Source organism: Pteropus medius, unplaced genomic scaffold (assembly GCF_902729225.1).
Source record: "Pteropus medius unplaced genomic scaffold, Ma_sr-lr_union100, whole genome shotgun sequence".
NCBI lineage: Eukaryota > Metazoa > Chordata > Mammalia > Chiroptera > Pteropodidae > Pteropus > Pteropus medius.
Window position 1 is genome coordinate 2,268,331 of NW_024347793.1, and position 22,338 is coordinate 2,290,668.

Genomic DNA, 22,338 nt, shown 5'->3' on the forward strand with positions numbered 1-22,338 from the left:
ATCATTTGTCCTTTTGTGATGAGTTTAATTTACTTATCACAATGTCTTCATGGTTCATCTATGTTGTAGCATGTGTTGGAATTTCTTTCTTTCTTTTTTTTTTTAAAGCTGAATAATATTCTATTGTCTGGGTGGACCACATTTTGTTTATCCATCATCTGTTGATGGACACTTGGATAGCTTCCATTTTTTAGTGATTATGAATAATGCTGCTATAAAGATAGGTATATAAATATCTCTTCAAGACCCTGCTTTTAATTCTTTCAGATATATACCCATTAATAGAATTGCTGGATCCTATAGTAATTTGGTAATTCTAATTTTTATTTTTTATTTTAGAAATTGCCATATAGTTTTCCACAATAGTTACACCATTTTACATTTTTTACCAGCAATGGGCTAGGGTTATAATTTCTCTACATTCTACCAACACTTGTTAGTCTCTGTTTATTTTTGATAATAAGGAAGCTAGGTTTTTTAATAATGACTCTTGTCAGTCACTGATTGAGGGAACTGCTCCTTGAGGTAGAAAAATTGCTAACCTGTTATGTGATGAGCAAAAAGAACTCTAGGGGCCAAAGAAATCTCTCAGGTAAAGAAACATAGATGCTGACAGAGAATTTCTACTGTCAGGCAAAAGTGGTATTGGTGGCAGAGGTGGGACATAGGTGGGGCACTTTGAGCATCTGTGTTCAGTAGTGGGATGGGTACAAAAAGGATGCAAACAGAGCTATTTCCAAGAGCACATTCTTTTGACTACAATGTTTGGTACATCATAGATGCCAATAAATATTTTTTGAATAAATGAATAAGCAAATGAATGAAAGGATCTTGTGTTTCCTATAGCTTTATGTCCCCCATGCCCTGAAAATGCCAGCTGCTTTAACAGCATCCACTGTACTTGTAAAGATGGATTTCAGTCTGAGTCTGGGAAGAAGTACATCATCGGGCCTTATGAGAAATGTGAAGGTAGGATGCAATCCATACTCATCTTGAAGTTGGGAAAGGGCTGGGACATTCTTCTATGCCTCAAACACTGTGTTACATAGGAGTCAGTAGTACTGCAAAGATGCAAGAATATTACAAAGTAGAAAATGTCAGGGCTGTCTCAATGCCCTTCAAGAACTTGTGCTCAATGCCCCTTGTGCTTCTCACACTCTCATCTGATGCCAGCTTGATGGTTTTTGTTTTTTCTTTAGGGGAAGGTAAAGTTCCCAGGGTCCTGGGCTTTTGAGGGTTAAAGCACTAGTGTTTTTGTTTGTTTGTTTGCCTGAGAACTTCACAAGGACAAGGATCATCTCTGTTTGTTTGTTGCTGTATGCCTAAGACAGAGAATAATGTCACATAGCAGATGCCCAATAAAAACAGGCTGACCAAGAGAACACATGAATAAATGGATATCTTTGGCACTTGATATCCTCCATGATCTGCCCCCAGTTTAGTATTTCGATTTTGCTTTTCATTACTGGTGGGCCATCTTCTTCAGCCAAAATCCTTTCCCATTTCCACAAATTCCAAAGGTCAATTTGAATATTAAAGAAAATAGCACTCCTGAATATCTGATTGGTGGAACTGAATATCTTATTGACAGAGTTGTAGTGTCAATTTAGAAGGTGAAATAGAAAATTATAGATTATTTAGGATTTGTTTTATTTTATTGTGGCAGAATATACATAACTTGAAATTTATCATTTTAACTATTTTTTGGTATGTCTTTCAGTGGTATTAAATACATTCACATTGTTGTGCAACCATCACTACCATCCATTCACAGAACTTTTCCACCTTCTCAAACTGAAAAAAACTCTGTCTCCATTAAACAATAACTCTCCTTCTTCCTCCAGCCCCTGGCACCTACCATTCTACTTTCTATCTCTGTTAATTTGACTCCTCTAGGGACCTCATATGAGTGGAATCACACAATACTGGATGTATCTATTTTTTAAACTCTTAATTTTGAAATGGTTTTAGGCCTAAAGAAAAATTGCAAAGTAACACAGTGAATTCCTTATTTCCTTCACCCAGTTCCATTAAGGTTAACTAAGGACATGAACACAAGTCATGTTAACCAGGAAGTGATGTTAACTAAACTACAGCCTTTATTCAAATGTCACGAGTTTCCCCCCCAATGCCCATTTTTTTCTGTCCCAAGAACCATTTCAGGATCCCACATTGCCTTTAATTGTCATGACCCTTAGTCTCATGTGATCTGTGACGGATCCTCAATCTTTCCTTGTTTTCTGTGACTTTGACACTTTTGCTAGGACACTGCAGAAACCCTTTTACACTTTGCTTTTTTTGCTTAAATTTATCCTAGAAATTACTCCAAATCGATCCACAGAGATCTTCCTCATTCTCTTTTTTACGGCTGTGGGACGAACTGTAGTTTATTCAACCCTCTCTTATATATGGGTATTTAAGTTGTTTTTGATATTTAGGCTGTTGCCAATATTTGTGGAAGTGTGTGTTTAAGGTACAGCCCTAGAAGTGGGATGGCTGAGTCAGGAGGTAAAATCCATGTAGCTTGATTAGATATTCCAAATTTAATTCCTGAAAAGTTGTACCAATTTGCTTTCTCACCAGCAATGTACCTGTCTTCTCATGGTCTTGCCAACAGAACGTGTTGTCCAGTCATCATCATACCACTGTTGCCATGTTCTAAAGCTCCATATGTACTTGGGTCTATTTCTGGACCTTTAGTCTATTCCACTAGTCTATTTATCTATTCATGTACTAGCATCTCATTGTTTTATCGAGACTTTGTAGTATGTTTTAATGTCTGATCAGGCTAGTCCCCACCCCATAGTTTTTATGGCCATTTTATTTTTGCATGAGATGAGTATCAACTCATCTCACTCCATTAAATACGTGTAGATATTTTTTATTGGGATCATATTGGATTTATAAATTAACTTAAGGAGAACTATCATTGTTATAATATTGAGTCATTTTATCCAAGAGTGGATGTTGTTCTGGGTACATTTATGAATGATGTTGGGTAGCAGAGATTCCATGGGAAAGAGAAATGGCATAGTTCTATGAGAATGAAAAACCATATTTTTTCTTGATTCACAGATATCGATGAGTGCAAGACTGGGCTGGCAAAATGCAAACAGGTGTCATACTGCAGAAATGAAATTGGAAGTTACTACTGCAGCTGTATCCCACATCTCCCTATCTTAAACTGGGTGGCTAGTTTTGTTAAATTAAATCATTCAGAATGTTATGGTAAGAACCTACAATCTTCTCTCCAGTGTGAACAAGGAGGGGCAGGGGAGGATTTTCAGAGTTCCTCCAATGTCAAGCCAGTATAAGAGAGCAGAGACCTGTCCCAGCCCTTGTCCTTCTTCCTCGGTAGTCTCTTCAGAAGGCCTTATTCAGGTTTATGGTCTCATCCACCATCTCTAGGTCACTGCCTTACAAATTTATGTCTCTTTTCTGGGTTTCCAAAATGACATCTCTAATTTTCTACTATATTTCTCTACTTGCTTCTCTCTTACTGACTTTAAATTCAAGTTCTGTGTCTATCTGTCTGTCTGCATACTAAAATCCATGAGTTCACACTGATAGCTCCAATTTAAATCTCACATCGGGCTTGGTCTAGCCTTTCCTCTTTCCTGATTTGTAACTTCTTTCTTCAATACTGAAAATCATGGCTCTCACTATCACAACCTATTGACTTATTTTGTTCATTCATAGTATAATTCCATGTTTTGATTTAGACAGTTGGATTTGATTTCTGGCACTACCACTTACCAGCTAACTTTTAGGTAGTGACTAGCTTCTACATGCCTCATCTATAAGTGGGAAGAATAATAACATCTATTCTATTAGTTATGTGTTGCCATCCAACAAATGACTCCAATGTTAGTGGCTCATATCAACACATATTTATTGTCTCATGGTCTGTATAGGCTGGGAAGCGAGACATGGCTTACCTGGTCCTTCACTTTGTGGTTATTCAAAGTATTGGTCAGGGATGCAGTTTTATCCGAAGGTTCGTCTGCTTGCAAGCTCACTGACGTGGTTGCTGGCAGGATTCGGTTCTTCGAAAGCTATTGGACTGAAGGCCTCAGTTCCTTTCTGGTGTTTGGTGAGAGGCCGCCTTCCATTCTTAGCTGTGTCGGCCTCTCTATCTTGCTTTATTATAACAAGCACATGAGAATAGCCAGAAAGAGACTGTGAACAAAACAGAAATCATAGTCCTTCATAACCTAACCTCAGAAGTGTGAACAAAACAGAAATCATAGACCTTTATAACCTAACCTCAGAAGTGACATCCTTTCACTTTTGCTGTAATCTATTCACTAGGAATGAATAGAGTTCAGTTAGGGGGAAGAGTGAACTCACATACAAAGATGTGAATAAAGGGAAGTGAGGCAGGACCACTGAGAGTCATTTCAGAAACCTGCTCACCTCACGTACTAGGTGCAATACCATCTCCCTGAATTGATGTTCACTCATGGAACCTGTGAAGGTGCTCTTATTTGGAAATACAGGATTTGCAGATATAATCAAATCAAGATGAGGTCACACTAGATTAGGACGGGCCCTTAATTCAGTATGACTGATGTTTTTATTAGAAGAGGGAAATTTGGGAATCGGGATATACACACAGAGGAACATGTAAAGACAGAAGCATAGGTTTGAGTTAGGCTGCCATAAACCAAGGAATGTCAAAGATTCCTGGCAACAACGAGAAGCAGCAAAGGGGAATCATACTTAGAGCCTTCAGAGGGGCCATGGCCTTGATTTTGGACTTTTAGCTTCCAGAACCATGAGAAAAATAAATTTCCATTGTTTTAAGCCTTTGCTGCACCCCTGATATGCTGAGCCCTCTTCTGTATATACTCCAAAGTCACCTTTTTCTATTTATTAACATCTTGGACTCTTGCAATCACTTAATTATTTATTTGTCATTATTGGCTTAGTGATTTTCCCACTAGACTGCAAACTCTACAAAGAATTCCCTTTGCCTCTTTATCAATAAGGTTTTGCATTGTGTCTGGCTTTTAGTAATTACTCAATAAATACTATTGACTGAATGATTGAACTGGAAGCCCCATCCTAATTCTCTTTATTCTACTCTAAATGACATTTGAGACTTCTTAGTGGAAAATGAGGATAGGATGTGGAAGTATCAGTGAAAGACCCAACTTGAGGGTGCTTGGAAGATGGGATGTGAGCCAGAATGTTATCTCCCATATTTGACTAATCAATTGCCTTTTCCCCCCAGAGAACAGTAGTAAGGAGACAGAGTTATCACAAGTCATTCAGGTGAGTAAGGTGAAGCTAGGTTTGGGGAAGAGCCGATTAGTCTTAGCATGTCATTCTCCTGCTCAAATACTACCATGACTCCCTATGACTTTTAGGACATAGCACTTCTTATGCAGTGATTATTTTATCCTCTCCCAGGGGACAATGTCTGGGGACATTTTTGGTTGGCACAACTAGAGTACTACTAAAATCTGGTGGGTGGAGAGTAGGGATGCTACTAAATATCTTATAATGCCCTCCTGCAACTATCATCTGGTCTCAAATGTTAATTGAGAAGATTGAAAAACCCCGGGAAAGGGTTTAAATGTCACAGCAGTCATTCAGAGACCTGCATCAAACATATAGCAGTTCCCAGCCTTTTTGGCATTAGAGATCGGTTCTCCTATGAGAATCTAACACCTGATGATCTGAGATGGAGCTGAGGCAGTGATGCTAGCGCTGGGGAGTGGCTGCAAATACACATGAAGCTTTACTTGATTGCCTGCTGCTCATCACCTGCTGTGTGGCCCAGTGCCTAACAGGTCATAGGCCCAGGGGTTGGGGACCCCAGATCCAGAGGCACATTCCACTCCCTCGCCACCTCCTATTCCCTATCTTCTTCCAAAAGGCACTCTTTGTAGTTTCCAGATATCTCATCTTTTAAGCCTTCATGTTCTCATAAATACAATGGGGTGATGGATCACACAGCTGTGTGTGGTAAATGAGAAAGTTTACAGGCTGATAACACAGAACCTAGTAGCACCTTAATAAATGTTATTGTCTTCTGGGTTCACCCAAATACACTTATATAGATTCCTACTTCCTTTAGTTTTCGTAAGAGTCTGCCTAATTAGCTTTATTTTTTGAAAGACAATTCTAAAGAACAATGGAAGCAAAGAGAACATTGCAAAAAAGGCTACCCAGCTACTTCAAGACATTGAATCAACCATATGGAATAGGAGTTTTGCTTCTCCTGGAAAGTTCGAAAATTCTGTGCTTGATATAGGTAAGAAACACTGAGCATTTTCCTTATGACCAAGAAATTTTAGAAGGGCGATCTTTTATCAGACTTTTGTGTTTATATGAGCCAAGCAGGATTAATTTTCTTAATGTTTCCAGTTTATGAGATCAAGAAGTGCAATGAGACAAGTGAGAAGACTGTTCTGGAAGCTGGAAATAACACAATGGATCTTGACTGCAATGATGTTTTCAAAGGAACCACAGGAGGTACTGTGTCTAAAATGGATTCTCTGGACCTTCAAATTCTAGGCTCTGTTGTCTCACTTCTAGGTGACAAGGCCAGGGGGTGTAGACTTACAAAATTTTCAATTCCAACTCACCAAACTGTATATTCCCTGTAAAATAATTTCTCTTCTGTTTTCTCAGAAAGGAGTGCAGTTGCACTTATCACTTATCAGCGTCTTGGGGATATTCTGAATGGATCCTTCTTCAGTGACAGAAGAAGGACAGTGGGAGTGAAACTGAAGTCTCGTATTGTGAGTGGCACCATCGGTATGAAGGAAAAAGTTTATCTGTCTAGACCCGTGTTCCTGACCTTCAAACATACTGAGGTGAGCAAGACACAGGGCTGGTTCTCTGTGCAATACCTTAAAGGGCTGTATTGTTAGGATCCAGGCAGGGAACTGAATCCAAATCTTATCATTCAGGGTTAAGAGAACCTACAAGAAATATCGAGGTGTCCAGAGAAGCTGTTATCACGTTTAAGCCTAAAAAGGCAATGGGGGGACGGGGATGAGTATTATTGATCCCAGTGAAGCTTGGAGGCATGAAGGAGGGGTGCCCTGCTGGAGATGGAGATAGCCCGGGGTAAAAAGGAGTCTGGAAGAAATATCCTGCTCTCATCTAATGCTCTCTCACCAGTTCCTCTCATTGGTTTTACCAACGACAAGCAGTATGGGGAAAGCAGTTCATAAGAGTCAGTTCCTGGGGCTCTGAGATGACTAGAGCAGGGCAGAATCAATGAAGAATAAAGCTCACAGCAGGTGTGGTATAAAACTCTTCCCTACAAGTGTTCCAGATGATGGGGTTTTCTCAATCCAGTTTCTAACCCAGTGCATCCCTGACCAACCTATGAAGTTGAAATGATTAAACCAGAAAGAGAACCACTTTCATGCTATTCTCTTTCCAGCCTGGTGGTGAGAGAACAAAACATTTGTGTGTCTACTGGGAAGGATTGGAGGAAGGAGGCAGCTGGTCGACAGAGGGCTGCACTCACGTGAGCAGCAATGATTCTTACACCACGTGCAAGTGCTTCCACCTTTCCAGTTTTGCTGTACTCTTGGCTCTTGTTCCTAAGGTACCAAAATTCATGGTTCTCTCCTGTGAATCTAACTATGTCCAGGAAGCTGGGAAGTCATCCTCTCTATGTCTTTGAAACTATTGAAAAGTACACTGGAAACTTATTTGATTTTATTAAGCATTGTCACTCCAATAATTTTTAATTAAAAAAAAGATACTGAGTCGAGTGGAAGGAGCTTACTAGACAGATGAGGGGACCAGGAAAATGATATGGGAAAAGAAGAGAAGCCATGCAGAGAGAGCATCACTGGTGGTTACCCCTGTGGTAGCTGGAGCTGATTTCCCTGGAGGATTCTGTGAGTTACTATAGTTCATTCTAACTGAACAGCAAGAAAGCTAGGGTATTTATACACCACCTCCCTTCAGTTGTTAGTTGAAAGCTGTATCCAGGGGACAATGAATTCTCTGACACTTCCATGGGCATGGACAGAAAGAGCTCAAGCTAGTAGAGGAAGCTCTCAGACACTGGGTAGTTAGATTGGCAGCCCTTACAGTGGAAAAGTCTAAGGTGATTTGGGATAAAAAACATCTGTTCCTCTGCAAGAGAGAGTTACAGCTAAATCTTCTTAGTCAGATCAGAGAAAGGCAACTGATATTCACCAATAAAAAAGCACAGCCCCCTGAACTTCTCGGGTCCCAACTATGTTTAGGATAACTCAGGTTTAAAAAAATTTTACCTAACTTCTTCCCCTATTTCTTTTTAGTTCTTATTTATCGAATATGTACTATATGACAATGATTATGTTGCTCATTTAATTATATGGCCTCATTTATTCATTCAACAAGTTCATATATGAGTGCCTAATTAATATATGTCAGATACTGTCTTAGGCACTGCAAATACATCAGTGAACAAGACAGATAAAGAAATCCTAGCCTTCATGGAGACTACTTTTGAGTGCTGTGTCATCCATCCAATAGGATCACTGGCTGGCCGGCCACATGTGGCTATTGAGCACTTGAAATATGACTAGTGTAATTGAAGAACCAAATTCTTATTTTTATTTAATTTTAATTTATTTAAATGAAGAAGCAGTGTAAAACATTTTCCCATCAAACACAACTTTATTTTTTGGTAAGACTACATTTCACATTCATTGAAAATATAGCATCTGAAATGAGGTATGTTGTAAGTAACACACGTAAGTATGATGTTGTAAAATATACACTGGATTTCAAAGGCGATATGGAAAAAAAGGAGTATCAAATAGCTCATTAATAATTGTTTTACATTGATTATAATTTGAACAGATTACATGTTTATTGTATTATTATAGTGACTATATTATATTCAACATGTTGAGCTAAAAATATTTTGAACATATACTATTAAATTAATTTGACCAGTTTCTTTTTACATTTAAAAATATAGCTACTAGAAAAATTAAATTACACATGTGGCTCACATATTTCTCTTGCACAGTACTAGTCTAGTGGTTTGAGTTTTCAACAGCCCTATGTGGTAAATGATCTTATGTCCCCGTTTTCGAGATGGAAACACCAAGTTTCAGAGAGGTTAAGTCACTTATCTACGGGGCTGAACTGAGAAGCCTCTCAGACTCCCCATCAGGAACATAACTGCAGAGTTGGACACTATAACAGATTCCTCCTTTGGTGGTTCATAGGTGGATCCCATTCTGGCTGCGATCACCTACCTGGGACTGAGTCTCTCTCTGTTGTGCCTCTTCCTGGCAACCCTCACCTTCCTCCTGTGCCGACCCATCCAGAACACCAACACCTCCCTCCACCTGCAGCTCTCCATCTGCCTCTTTCTGGCCCACCTCCTCTTCCTCACGGCAATTGATCAAACTGAGCCTGAGGTAGGTGACTTAACCAAATCGCCTCATTGACATAGTCAAATCTAGCCATCATGTCTTGAAGAAATAATAGCAGGAAAAAAAGCGAGAGTTCCCATTTCAGCTCTCTTCCTGTGTGACTTTGACAAGACCTGTACCTTCTGAGGGGCCATTCAGCAAAGTGATTAAGAGCCAGACTGATGGTATTACATAGAGTGACAATAGCTGCTGTGACAAATGAACTCTAAAATGCCAATGACTTATCACAAGAGTAGTTAATTTTCCCCTATGTATCAGTAGAAGGTGAGCAAACAGCTTTGAGGGTGTCTGTTCTGCAAACTCAGGCCCATGGAGGCTCTTCTATCTCCCATACACAGTTTCCAAGGTCATCCTGGGGTCCGTTCCATTTCCATCAACTGAAAAGAGAAAAGAGTGTGGTAGAGTCCCATGAGGGAGGTTTATATGGGCCACCTCAGAAAGTGGTGTGTATTACTTCCTCTGATAGTCCATTGGCTAGAACCTTATAAATGGTCACACCTAACTGCAAAGGGTGCTGGAAAATATAGTCTGTGGTTGGGAAGTCATGTCCCAGTGACAAATCTATATTCTAGAACTGAGACATGGAGGGAGGCTTGAATTTTTGGTGAACAATGTCTTTGCCACACAATCTGCATTTGAATCCCAACTCTTCATCCTACTCATGATGCGACCTGTTGAAATGACTACCCCTTTTTAAATTTACTCTCTAAAACAGGGGCATCATCATAGGGGTCTAGTAAGGTCTTGGAAAGATCAAACATAGCAGAGTCTGGGTTAATTACTTGGAGAACAATGTTAAGTTTTATTTTCATCTTGAGCACGATCATCATCATATATCATCACATCTAGGATGAACTGGAACTAGATATTCACCAAGACTCCTTTTAACCCCAAAAGACTATGATCATACAGCCAGAAGGTTATGAAAACACTATTATTTTTTCTAAAAGGCAGTAAAGTGCAATGGTTAGGAGTTAAGGATGGTCTCTGCAGACAGTTTGGGTTTCAGATCCATTTTTATTTATTTATTTTTTTTACCAGCTATGTGATCTTGAGCAAGATTTTAACCTCTCTAGGTCACACTTTCCTCATTTTAAAATGGGCAGAGGTTGGCCAACTACAGTGCTCAAGCCAATTCTGGCCCACCACCAGTTTCTTTAAAAAAAAAAATTTTTTTTTTATGGTGACATTGGTTAACGAAATTCAATAAGTTTCGTCTGTACACTGTAACAGTAAGGCATCTAAATGTTTACATGGTGTGTTCACCTCCCATAGTTAGATTTCCTTCTGTTATCACATATTTGATCCTCTTTACCCCAACTACCTCCCCACTTCTCCCACGCTTTACCCTCTGGTAACCACTAGTTTATATTTCATGTACAGGAGTCTCTGTTTGTGTGTACTGATCCTTTGTTGCTTTTGGGTTTATATTCCACATATAAGTGATATCATGTGATTTCCAACTTTTTCTGTCTGGTTTATTTCACTTAGCATGATTATCTCAAGGTCCATCCATGTTGTTGCAAATGGCAGTATTTTATCTCTTCCTATGGCTGAGTAATATTCCATTGTATATATGCACCACAGCTTCTTTATCCAATCATCTACTGTAGGACACTTTGGTTGCTTCCATGTCCTGGCCACTGTGAATAATGTTGCTATGAACATCTGTGTGCAAATATCTTTTAAGATATGGGTTTTCAAGTCTTTGGGGTAAATACCCAGTAGAGAGATTGCTGGATCATATGGTAGATCAATTCTTAGTCTTTTGAGGAATCTCCATACTGTTTCTCATAGTGGCTGTACCAATTTGCAGTCCTACCAGCAGTGTATAAGGGTTCCTTTTTCTGTGCATCTTCTCCAACGTTTATTATTACTTGTCCTGTTGATAATAGCTATTCTAACAGGTGTGGGATGGTATCTCATTGTGGTTTTAATTTGCATTTCCCTAATAGCTAGCGATGTTGAACATCTTTTCAAATATTTGTTGGCCATTTGTAGGGAGAAGTATCTGTTCAGGTCCACTTCTCATTTTTTGATCAGATCGTTTTTTTTTTTTGTTGTTGTTGTTGTTATTATTGAGTTGTATGAGTTCTTTGTATATTTTGGATATTAAGCCCTTATTGGAGGTGTTGCTTGCAAATATATTTTCCCATTTGGGTGGTTGTCTCTTTATCTTGTTGATGATTTCTTTTGCTGTGCAGAAGCTTTTTAGTTTGATGTAGTCCCATTCATTTATCTCGTCTTTTACTTGCCTCGCTTTTGAGGTCAAATTCATAAAATCCTCTTTAAGTCCAAGGTCCGTGAGTTTAGTTCCTATGTTTTCTTCTATGCATTTTATTGTTTCAGGTCTTATATTCAGGTCCTTAATCCATTTTGAGTTAATTTTGATGTGTGGTGATAGACAACAGTCTAGTTTCATTCTTTTGCAGGTGGCTTCCCAGTTTTCCCAGCACCATTTATTGAAGAGGCGTTCCTTTCTCCACTGTCTGTTTTTGGCTTGTTTGTCAAAAATTATTTGCCCATGGAAATATGGGTTTACTTCTGGACTCTCGATTCTGTTCCACTGGTTTGTGTGTCTGTTTTTCTGCCAATACCATGCCATTTTGATTATTATCACTTTGCAGTATAATTTGAGGTTGGACAGAGTGATACCTCCAGCCTTGTTCTTTTTTCTCAGATTGGCTTTGGCAATTCAGAGTCTTTTGTGCTTCCATACAAATCTGATGATTTTTTTATCTATTTTTTTAAAAAATATGCTGATGGGATTTTGATGGGGATTGCATTAAATCTGTATAATGCTTTAGGTAATATGGTCATTTTAACTATGTTGATTCTACCAACCCAAGAACATGGAATATCTTTCCATTTCTTTGTATCTTATTCATTTCTTTTAATAGGGTCTTGTAGTTCTCATTATATAGGTCCTTCACATGTTTCATTAAATTTATTCCTAGGTATTTTATTCTTTTTTATTGTAATTGCAAAAGGAATGATTTTTTCCACTTCTTTTTCTGACACTTCATTATTAGAGTATAGGAAAGCTATGGATCTTTGAACAGTGATTTTGTGTCCAGAGACTTTACTCTATCTGGTTATTGTTTCTAATAGTGTTCTTGTGGAGTCTTTTCTATATAATGAATCATGTCATCTGCAAATAGTGATAGTTTAACTTCTTTGTTTTCTATTTGGATGCCTTTTATATCTTTCTCTTGTCTGATTGCACTTGCTAGGACCTACAAAGTTATATTGAATAACAGTGGTGATAGTGAACAGTCCTGCCTTGTTCCTGATCTTAGAGAAAAGGTTTTTAGTCTTTTACCATTAAGTATAATGTTGGCTGAGGGTGTGTCATTTATGGCCTTTAATGTATTAAGGAATTTCCTTCTATACCGTTTTGTTAAATGTTTTGATCATACATGGATGCTGTATCTTGTCAAAGGCTTTTTCTGAATCTATTGATATGATCATATGATTCTTACTTTTTAATTTGTTTATGTGGTGAATCGCATTAATCGATTTGCGTATGTTGAACCATTCCTGTGCCTCTGGGTTGAAGCCCACTTGATCGTGGTGTATAATCTTTTTAATATGTTGCTGTATTTGGTTCATTCTTATCTTATTTAGAATTTTTGCATCTGTGTTCATGAAAGATATTGATCTGTAGTTTTTTTGTGTGTTATCTTTACCAGATATTGGTATCAGGGTGATATTGGCCTCATAAAATGATTTGGGAAATATGGCTCCTCTTCGATTTTTTGGAAGAGTTTGAGGAGAATAGATATTAAATCTTCTTTGAATGTTTGGTAGAATTCACTGGTGAATCATCTGGTCCTGGACTTTTACTTTTTGGTAGGTTTTTGATGATTATTTCAATTTCCATACTGCTGATCATTCTATTTAGATTTTCCAGTTCTTCTTGATTCAGTCTAGCAAGGTTGTATTTTTCTAAGTACTGGTCCATTTCTTCTAGGTTATTAAATTTCATGTTATAGACTTTTTCAAAGTATTCTTGTATGACCCTTTGTATTTCTGCGGTGTCTGTCGTAATTTTCCGTCTTTCATCCTTGATTTTGTTTATTTGTGTCCTTTCTCATTTTTCTTTAGTGAGTCTAGCCAGGGGTTTGTCAATTTTAGTAAACTTCTCAAAGAACCAGCTCTTCGTTGCATTTATTTATTTATTAATTTTGTTTTTAATTTCATTTATTTCTGCTCTAATTTTGATGATTTCTTTCCTTCTGCTGACTTTAGATTCCATTCGTTTGGTCTTTTCTATTTTTTTAAAGATGAATTTAGGTTGTTTATTTGGGCTCGTTCTTGTTTTTGGAGCTAGGCCTGTAATGATATGAACTTTCCTCTTATGACCCCTTTTGCCATTTCCCAGAAGTTTTGATATGTTGTCCTATCATTATCATTCGTTTCTATGTATCTCTTGATCTCCCTTTTTATTTCTTCTCTGACCCAGTTATTCTTCAGTAGCATGTTGTTTAACCTCCATGTATTTGTGGTTCTTCCCGATTTCTCTTTGCAGTTGATCTCTAGTTTCAAAGCATTATGATCAGAGAATATGGTTGGTATGATTTCAACCCTCTTATATTTGTTGAGGCTATCTCTGTGTCCCAGTATGTGGTCAATCTTGAGAATGTTCCATGTGCACTAGAGAAGAATGTATAAGCAGCTGTTTTGGTTTGGAAGACTCTGTAAATGTCAATTATGTCCAGTTGGTCTAATGTGTCATTTAAGGATTTTATTTCCTTATTGATTTTCCGTTTGGATAATCTGTCCATGTCGACAGTGGGGTATTTAAGTCCCCTACTATGATTGTGTTTTGGTTTGTTTCTCCCTAAGGTCTGTTAGTAATTGCTTTACATATTTTGGGGCTCTCTGATTGGGAGCATAGATATTAATAAGTGTTATGTGTTCTTGGTGCATGATTCTCTTTATCATTATGAAGTGTCCCTCAGTATCTTTCTTTACCTTTTTTTTGAAGTCAATTTCATCTGATATTAGTACCGCTACTCTCACTTTTGTCTGAATGCCATTTGCTTGACATATCATTTTCCACCTCTTCACTTTGAGTTTATATTTGTCTTTGGAGCTGAGATGTATCTCCTGAAGGCAGCATATGATTGAGTTTTGTTTTTTTGATCCAATCTGCAACTCTGTGCTTTTTTATTGGTGAGTTCATTCCATTTACATTTAGATTGATTATTGAAATATGAGGTCTTCTTATAGCCTTTTTATATTTGCTTTCTCTTAGCTCAGTATTTCCATTGCTTCCTTGTCTTCATGTTTCTGTTTTCTTTATTTTGGTTGGCTTTTGTGGATTTTCCCTCTGGTTCTTGTTATATACTTCAGTTCCAAATTTTTGGCATGTGGTTACCATTACGAATATGAAAAGGATAGTTATATATAGAGAGTCATCCATTTTCTTCTGCTCATGCCTTATCTCTGTTCCCCTTTGCGAATTTGGATCTTTGAATCCTTCCCTTTTCAGTCAGTGTTGTCTCAATTTTTCTGTAGGTATGCTAAATGTTCATTACTATCTTGCTATAGCAATTCTCTTCTTAATGTTTAAGCTTATAATGCCCTGTTCTTAGTAAGGATTTCACTTCTCTGCTTCTATTCGCCTGATTGTCACCTTACTCTTAGTTATGTTTTTTTTTCATTTTGTTTTAGGTAAACTGACGCCTTTCAGTATTTCTTGTAGTGCAAGCCTCGTGGTGGAGAATTCCCTCAAATTTAGTATGTCTGGAAAAATATTAATTTCTCCTTTATATCTAAAGGAGAGAGACTAGCTAGATACATTATTCTAGGCTGGTAGTTCCTTTCACTTAATATTTTCAATATTTGATTCCTCTCCTATCAGGCTTGTAAGGTTTGTGCTGAGAATTCCGATGATAATGTATTGGGTTTTCTTTTATAAGCTACCGTTTTCTTCTCCCTGGCTACCCTGAGAATTTTGTCTTTGTCATTGATTTTTGATAATGCTGGTGAAGGCCTTTTTGGGTTGAGATAATTGGGTATTCTGTTGACTTCTTGAGTTCCAAGCTCCAGCTCATTCCTTAGATTTGGGAAATTCTCATTAATTATTTGTCTGAAAATTCTTTCTAGTACCTGCTCCTTTTCCTCACTTTCGAGAATGCCTATTATTCTTATGTTTGTCTCCTGATGGTATCTGCTAATTCTTGTATTTCTCTTTCATTCTTTTTTATTCTTTGGTTTCTCTCTTCTTCTTTCTGATTTATTTCTAGATTTCTGTCTTCAATATCGCTGATCCTTTCCCCCAATTTGGTCGACTCTATTTCCCAAGCTTGCTATTTCATTTTTCAACTTTTGCAGTGTGTCCTTCAACTCCAGAAGTTCTATTTGGTTCTTTTTGAGGGTTTCAATCTTCTTGCTCTGCTCATCTAGTTGTTTCCTCAATTCCTGAAATTGTTGATATGACTCATTTTGGAAGTCACTGAGTTTTTTCAGAGGTACTATCCTGAATTCTCTTTCATTTAAGTCATGTATTTCTATGTCTGCAAGCTTATTTTCTGGAGATTTTTCTGTTTCTGAGATGCCTTTTCACCTTGGTTTTTCATGGTGTTTAATGGAATATTTCTTCATCTGGGCATTAATGGAAGTGTATTCTACTCTTTTTCTAGAAATAAAATTTATTATATAAAGGTTTCTCTTTAGCCTGTTGCAAAGAAGGCACTTTTCTTTTGGATTCTATTAGGTAGCGTCTAAGTTTCTCAGATCCTTGCCTTATAGAAAGCCTTAATAATGCCTTTTTTTCCTTATAGATGTTTGTATATGCTCACTACTCTCAGTCTCAGTTCCTGTCAGTGTTAGCGACAGTTTCGGTAGCTTTTGCTCAGATTCCCCTGGGCTTCCACGGTGTTTGGTCTTGGATAGTATGGGGGGAGGGGCCCTCTGGGTTGGCAGTTTGGGACTGCGGTTCATCCTGGTTTTGCAACCACGGCAGGTAAAAATCAACTGTTGTTCCTCTGCCATCCCACTTCCCTGCTTTCTGCTCTGATGACTAGGCCCTGCTGTTGGCTGCATGGAGCTCATAGCACTCTCAGGCATGGCTGTTCAGGGAACTTGCTGCATCTTCTCCCCTCCCACTCCCCCTACAGTGAACTCAGGCTGCGAGAGGCAGCTTCTTTATTTCTCCCAGTCCACTGCCTGAAACCCAGGGTTCTGACTTGTGGTAGCTCTTATGCGCAGATCCCACACTCAGACATGCTGGTGTGCAGTTTGGGTGTTTTGTTGTTTGTTTGTTTTAGATGTTCAGGCTTATTGTTGTTTCAAGGGGAGAGATCTAGGGATGTCTCTCACTCCACCATGTTTCTCCAAATTCCCCTACCTCTTTCTGTAAATAAAATTTTACTGGAACCATGACTGCCAATGTCCAAGGTCTAGAGAAGATACATATCTCAGCTCCAGCAGAGTGAGGAAATTCTTCTATTATCCAAGTTTTCATTCCTTTCAGGCCCTTCATAGATTTGATGATGCTGACCCTTACTGGTGAGGGCAATCTTCCTTATTCATCTACCGATTTAGTTGCTAATCTCTTCCACAAACACCCTCACAAACACACTTAGGAATAATGTTTTACCAACTATCTGGATACCTTAGCCTATCCAAAAGGCAAGAGCAGCAGAGTATTTATTTACCAACACTCATCCATCATGGATTTGAGGGCTGCTCCCCTGGTGTTTATTCCGTGGCACTTCTGGCCTGTCCTGTTCATGGTGTAAGCAGACTTCAATGGCCAGTAAAAGCCTCCAGAAAATGTGTTGCCTCAGATAAAAAAATCACTGGTGTTGGAAATGAAATTCCAGGTCATCATCCAGGAAATAATAAGTGCTGTGGGTATAATCAGGTACGGATGACACTGACACCACATTCTTAACTCTCCTCTTCCCTCCAGGTGCTGTGCTCCATCATCGCAGGGGTGTTGCACTACCTCTACTTGGCCTCCTTCACCTGGATGTTCCTCGAAGGGCTATACCTCTTTCTCACTGTCAGGAACCTCAAGGTGGCCAACTATACTAATACAGGAAGATTCAAGAAGAGGTTCACGTACACTTTAGGCTATGGGATCCCAGCTCTGATTGTGGCTGTGTCTGCAATAGTAGGACACAGAAATTATGGAACCTATACCCAGTAAGCATGATGAGTATTTTTATGATAGAAGCAGTGTCCCGGGCGAATATATGATATGTATCTTCTCTAGACCTTGACCCAACATTAAGAATCTGTGGGACCTTTTTCTGAAAGTGTAAGTTGAGTAGGTTGAGGTTAATCTCCGAAATGTAAAGAATAACAATAGCAAAAAATCTTGAAGGCCTGTGATGCATCAGAGATAGTGATTTCTATATGCAGTATTTCATCTCTCCCATGAAGTTGGCAATATTTATCACCTTATGCACAGGACTCCTGGGCCTTAATGTATTTAATAATCTTTCTCAAGGTTGCATCTAGAAAGAGAGTAAGTCAGAATTTTCAAGGCAGTGTTATTAATAGCCACATTTTGATGCCTTATTTTTACTCTCTTATTATAGTAATTATTATTATCAGGATACTTACATTTATTGAGACTTAACCCTTTGCCAGGAACTGTATCCAAAAACTGTGTGTACATTACCTCATTTAATCTTTCCTATAAGATATATATGAGGAAAACTGATGAAAGAAATCAAAGAGGATTCAAATAAATGAAGATAGTCCATGTTCATGGATAGGAAGACTCTATATTGTTAAGAAGTTAATTCTTCCCAACTTGATCTATAGGTTCAACACATTCACAATTAAAATCTCAGAAAATTATTTTTTGGGTATTGACAAAGTGATTCTAATGTTTGTATGAAGAGGCAAAAGACCTGAAATAGCTAACACAATATTGAAGGAGAAGAATAAAGTCAGATGATTGATCCTATCTGACTTCAGGACTTGGAAAATAGACAAAGCCATCATTTAACCTTTTCAATACGTCTGTTAACCCCTCTTTACACTTGGGAAAACAGAGTCTCAGAGCATACATCTTGTGTCAGATAAGGACCCATGTCTGATTCTATCTAAAACCTAGGTCAGAACTAAACAGTTCTTCACACTGCTCAGATCTTGCCACAGGAGCCTGAATTAAAAGTCCTTTGTTTGGAGGAAAAAAATGGCATAGATGATAGAGTCTCTGTTCATCCCTCTGGCGACCAAATCAAAGTTGTGACAGAAACAAGGAGCAGCAGCAAGGACAAATTGCCTGGGACCTAGATGAACAAGCCATACAACCAGGGAGAAATACAAAGAATCATCCTGCAGTGGCAGAAGGTTGGACGGGGCGAGGACACGGGGCTGCCCAGTCTCAAGCGGCTGAGAGAGATGGAGGCTGCGGCAGCGGTAGCTGCAGAAGCCTCTTAAAAAGGCCATGTCTGAGAGTGGATTTTCACAGTGACGGACCTGCTCCCTCTGAACACCAGTTCCAATTCGGCTGAGTGCAGGGGGCACCTGGGACTTATAGGGAGACATTGTCAGAGTGAGGGCTGAGGTGAGACTTACTCTGTACAGAAGTGCTGGCGGTATCCATTGTTCCCTGTTGAGTACTCCCCCGTCCCAGTGTGTGAACACAATGCTGCCATAGCCGTGATGTCATCAAACTGGATAACAAAGGTCACTCCGCCCAGAGGATTCCCTGAAACCCTACCTCCCCTAACTCACGTCCCCACCCAAGCCACATCCAGGTATAGCCTCAGAGAGTTAGGTGCTTCTTGCTGAGCAGCACCTAGACTCACAATGGAGGCAGCTAGCCTTGGTTTCTGGTATGGCCTTTTGAAGAAACTATAAGCACAGAGTCTGTGGTGGCCCCGGAGAGGTAGAGGCTGGGGCTGTTTGGCCTGCAGCTGAACCCCTCTCAGGACTGTGCCACTGCACACCTACTTCACATATCCACACTAATAAGATGGGGAGACTTAGGAGCTTTGCTTAGTACATAAAACATACATAGAAAGGCAGCAAAAATGGAAAGACAAGCAGAAATTATATGAGAGAACAGACCAGAGATCTAGGAATAATGGAGTCAAGCAATCTATCAATGCAGAGGTCGAAACACTGGTTATAAAGATGCTCAATGAACCTTTGGGAAGTGCAGATAAATTCAGTTAGAACTTCAACAAAGAGATAAAAATCATAAAAATGGAAATGGATATTATAAAAGGGAACCATTCTGAAATGAAGAACACATTATCTGAGCTGAGAAGTATATAAAATGGAATAAACAATGGCATAAACAAAGTGAATAAAGAAAAGGATCAAATGCCCTATCTAGAGGATGAGAAAGCCAAGGACACACAATCAGAATGGCAAGAGATAAGATGCCAAGACTATATAAATAATTTAAGGAGCATATGGGACACTATTAAAGGTCCAAATATCAGTCTCATCAGCGTAACTGAAGAAAATCAAGATGTTGAACAGCTGTTTGAGAAATAATGATGGAAAACTTCCCTAACCTGGTGGAGGAAATGGACATACAACCTTAGGAAGCTCATAGAATTCCAAAAATCAGGGATTCAAAGAGGCCCACACCAAGGCACATCATAATTAAAATGCCAAAGGTTAAATACACAGAAAGAATATTAAAAGTAGCAAGAGGAAAACAGATAGTTACTTATAAGGGAAAACCCATAAGACTGGCAGCTGATTTATCAAAAGAAATTATGCAGGAGAGAAGGACTTGGCACAAAATATTCAACGTGATGAAAACCCAGGATCTACAACTAAGGATACTTTATCCAGCAAAGCTATCATTTAGAGTTGAAGGACAGATAAAGAGCTTCCCAGACAAAAATAAGCTAAAGGAATTTATCACCACCAAACCAGTATTACAGAAAATGTTGGAGGGACTTGGGTTTCATTAACCAATGTCACCATGAAAAAATATATAAATTAATTTAAAAAAATATAATGAAGCTAATATTTATCTCAAAAAAAAAAAAAGAAAAAAACATCAAAGACTTACTTCAGGTTAAAAGACACACAGAGACTAAAAGGAAGGAGATGGAAATAGTTATTGCTTTGATGGACCTAGAAGGTATTTAAGTCAGACAGAGAAAGATAAACACTGTGTGATTTCATGTATATGAGGAGTCTAGAGAATAAAAAAACCAAACTAATCAAAAACAGAATCACAAATATAGAGGACAGTTTGATGATAGACAGAGGGGCGGGGAGTTTGGGGACTTGGATAATGGGGTGAAGGGTTAAAAAAGTACAAATTAGTAGCTGATGGATGGTCACGGATGAGGAGCATGGCATAGAGAATGCAATTAGCATTAATACGTTGGCTAGGTGGAGGATCAGGGGAGGGAGGGAGCAAATGGAGGGATTGTTTTATGAACTATATAGATGTCTAACCAATGTACTGTATATTTGAAACTAATTAAAATAAATAAATTTTAAAAAGTCCTTTGTCTTGCAAGAAACAAGCAGCTAATCCTTTTTTTTCTCTTAACAGCTGCTGGCTCAGTCTTGATAAAGGGTTCATCTGGAGCTTTATGGGTCCAGTGGCCATCATTATCTTGGTAGGTGACCATTGATGGGTATTTATTGGTGTGCCTGCCCTGGGTTGGCCAAGCACAGAGAGAGTGTTTCTTACCTATTAAAGTGGAAATGAAATAAAGATAAGAAAATATAGTCCAATGTGATTAACCCTTCTTATTGGAAGTACTGCTGCGTGTGTATTTCCCTTGCTCATTGGTTGATCCGATATAGTATAACCCTCTACTGGACATTCCTTTAAAAATTCGACATTCATTTATTCAACAAATATTTAGCAAGTATCTACTCTGCATAGAGTGACATGTTTTCCCTTTGGCTAGGTATTTTGCATTTCTATTCATTGTCCCAGTGTAGATATTAATAGCATGTTTTCACTTTCAAGGTGTCCTGGTTTGATATAGTCACCCTAATCAAACACCAAGTGCCATAGGTTATATACTGTGTGATATCTAGACCAGAGCATATGTCCACACCATATTTATGAATCCTATGTCTTTGAGGAAACGATTCTTAGGTATACCTCAAGTTGGGTTGTATGGCATGGCTTCAGAATAAAATTCCAAGTAAATTTCTCATGCTCTTTACACAGATAAACTTGGTGTTCTACTTCCAAATTCTGTGGATTTTGAGAAGTAAACTTTCCTCCCTCAATAAAGAAGTTTCCACCATTCAGGACACCAGGTAAGATGGTATTAAAATCAGTGGTATCCACAGATTTTCCTACAGGACCATTCTACCTGGGAAAGAAAAACCCGTACGAAAATATATAAAATTTCCTAGTACTAGATAAAGAGAATACGAGGGACAACTTATAGAATGAGTAAAAACTATAACTTTCAGGTAATTTAATGTACTCCATCATCTTTTTATTCAACAAATAGTCACTGGATGCCTCTTTTGTATAGCATATGCTTTATATAAAATTAATTCCAAGAGTATCAACATTATCCTTTTGCCCCTTAAGTGTCCATGCACTTCTGGACTCCATTCTCCTTGGTAGTAGAAACTCAATTCTCACTAGTGCTAATCTAAATTATTAAAAATAATAATGATGACAATTAATATTAACTAGCACTTGATAGATGCTGGGCAGTTTTGAAGATTGTTTCTTTGAATGCTCATGCCTCCAACCTCTGCGTGGGCACTGCTAATATCCCCACTGATAAGGGGAAGAAACCGCTCATCTTACTAAAGAAAGGTAAAAACCTTGCATTAGTGAGTCGTGTGGACAAAAAGGAATTTTTGTCCAACTTCAAACCCTGGCTTTGATCTCATCTATGTATGAGACCAACCTAACATCTTTTAGCCTCAGTTTCTTTGATTCTGGAGTGTCAGAATCAAATACCTCTGTGGTGTTTTTCCATACCTCGTCACATGCAAA

General features: G+C 38.4%; 1 protein-coding gene across 3 annotated transcripts in view; it reads left to right on the top strand.

The window, feature by feature from the left end:
* Positions 1 to 22,338, top strand: part of LOC120615461 (adhesion G protein-coupled receptor E4-like) — a 52,236-nt gene that overhangs the window by 24,474 nt on the left and 5,424 nt on the right. For all 3 annotated transcript variants that reach the window (XM_039878540.1, XM_039878543.1, XM_039878541.1), the window contains exons 4-14: positions 847 to 969; positions 3,076 to 3,228; positions 5,237 to 5,277; positions 6,127 to 6,262; positions 6,376 to 6,483; positions 6,643 to 6,827; positions 7,406 to 7,573; positions 9,201 to 9,395; positions 17,335 to 17,570; positions 20,914 to 20,980; positions 21,547 to 21,638. In XM_039878540.1, coding sequence (XP_039734474.1) covers positions 847 to 969; positions 3,076 to 3,228; positions 5,237 to 5,277; positions 6,127 to 6,262; positions 6,376 to 6,483; positions 6,643 to 6,827; positions 7,406 to 7,573; positions 9,201 to 9,395; positions 17,335 to 17,570; positions 20,914 to 20,980; positions 21,547 to 21,638 — 1,504 coding nt within the window. The remainder of the gene's footprint in view (positions 1 to 846; positions 970 to 3,075; positions 3,229 to 5,236; positions 5,278 to 6,126; positions 6,263 to 6,375; positions 6,484 to 6,642; positions 6,828 to 7,405; positions 7,574 to 9,200; positions 9,396 to 17,334; positions 17,571 to 20,913; positions 20,981 to 21,546; positions 21,639 to 22,338) is intronic.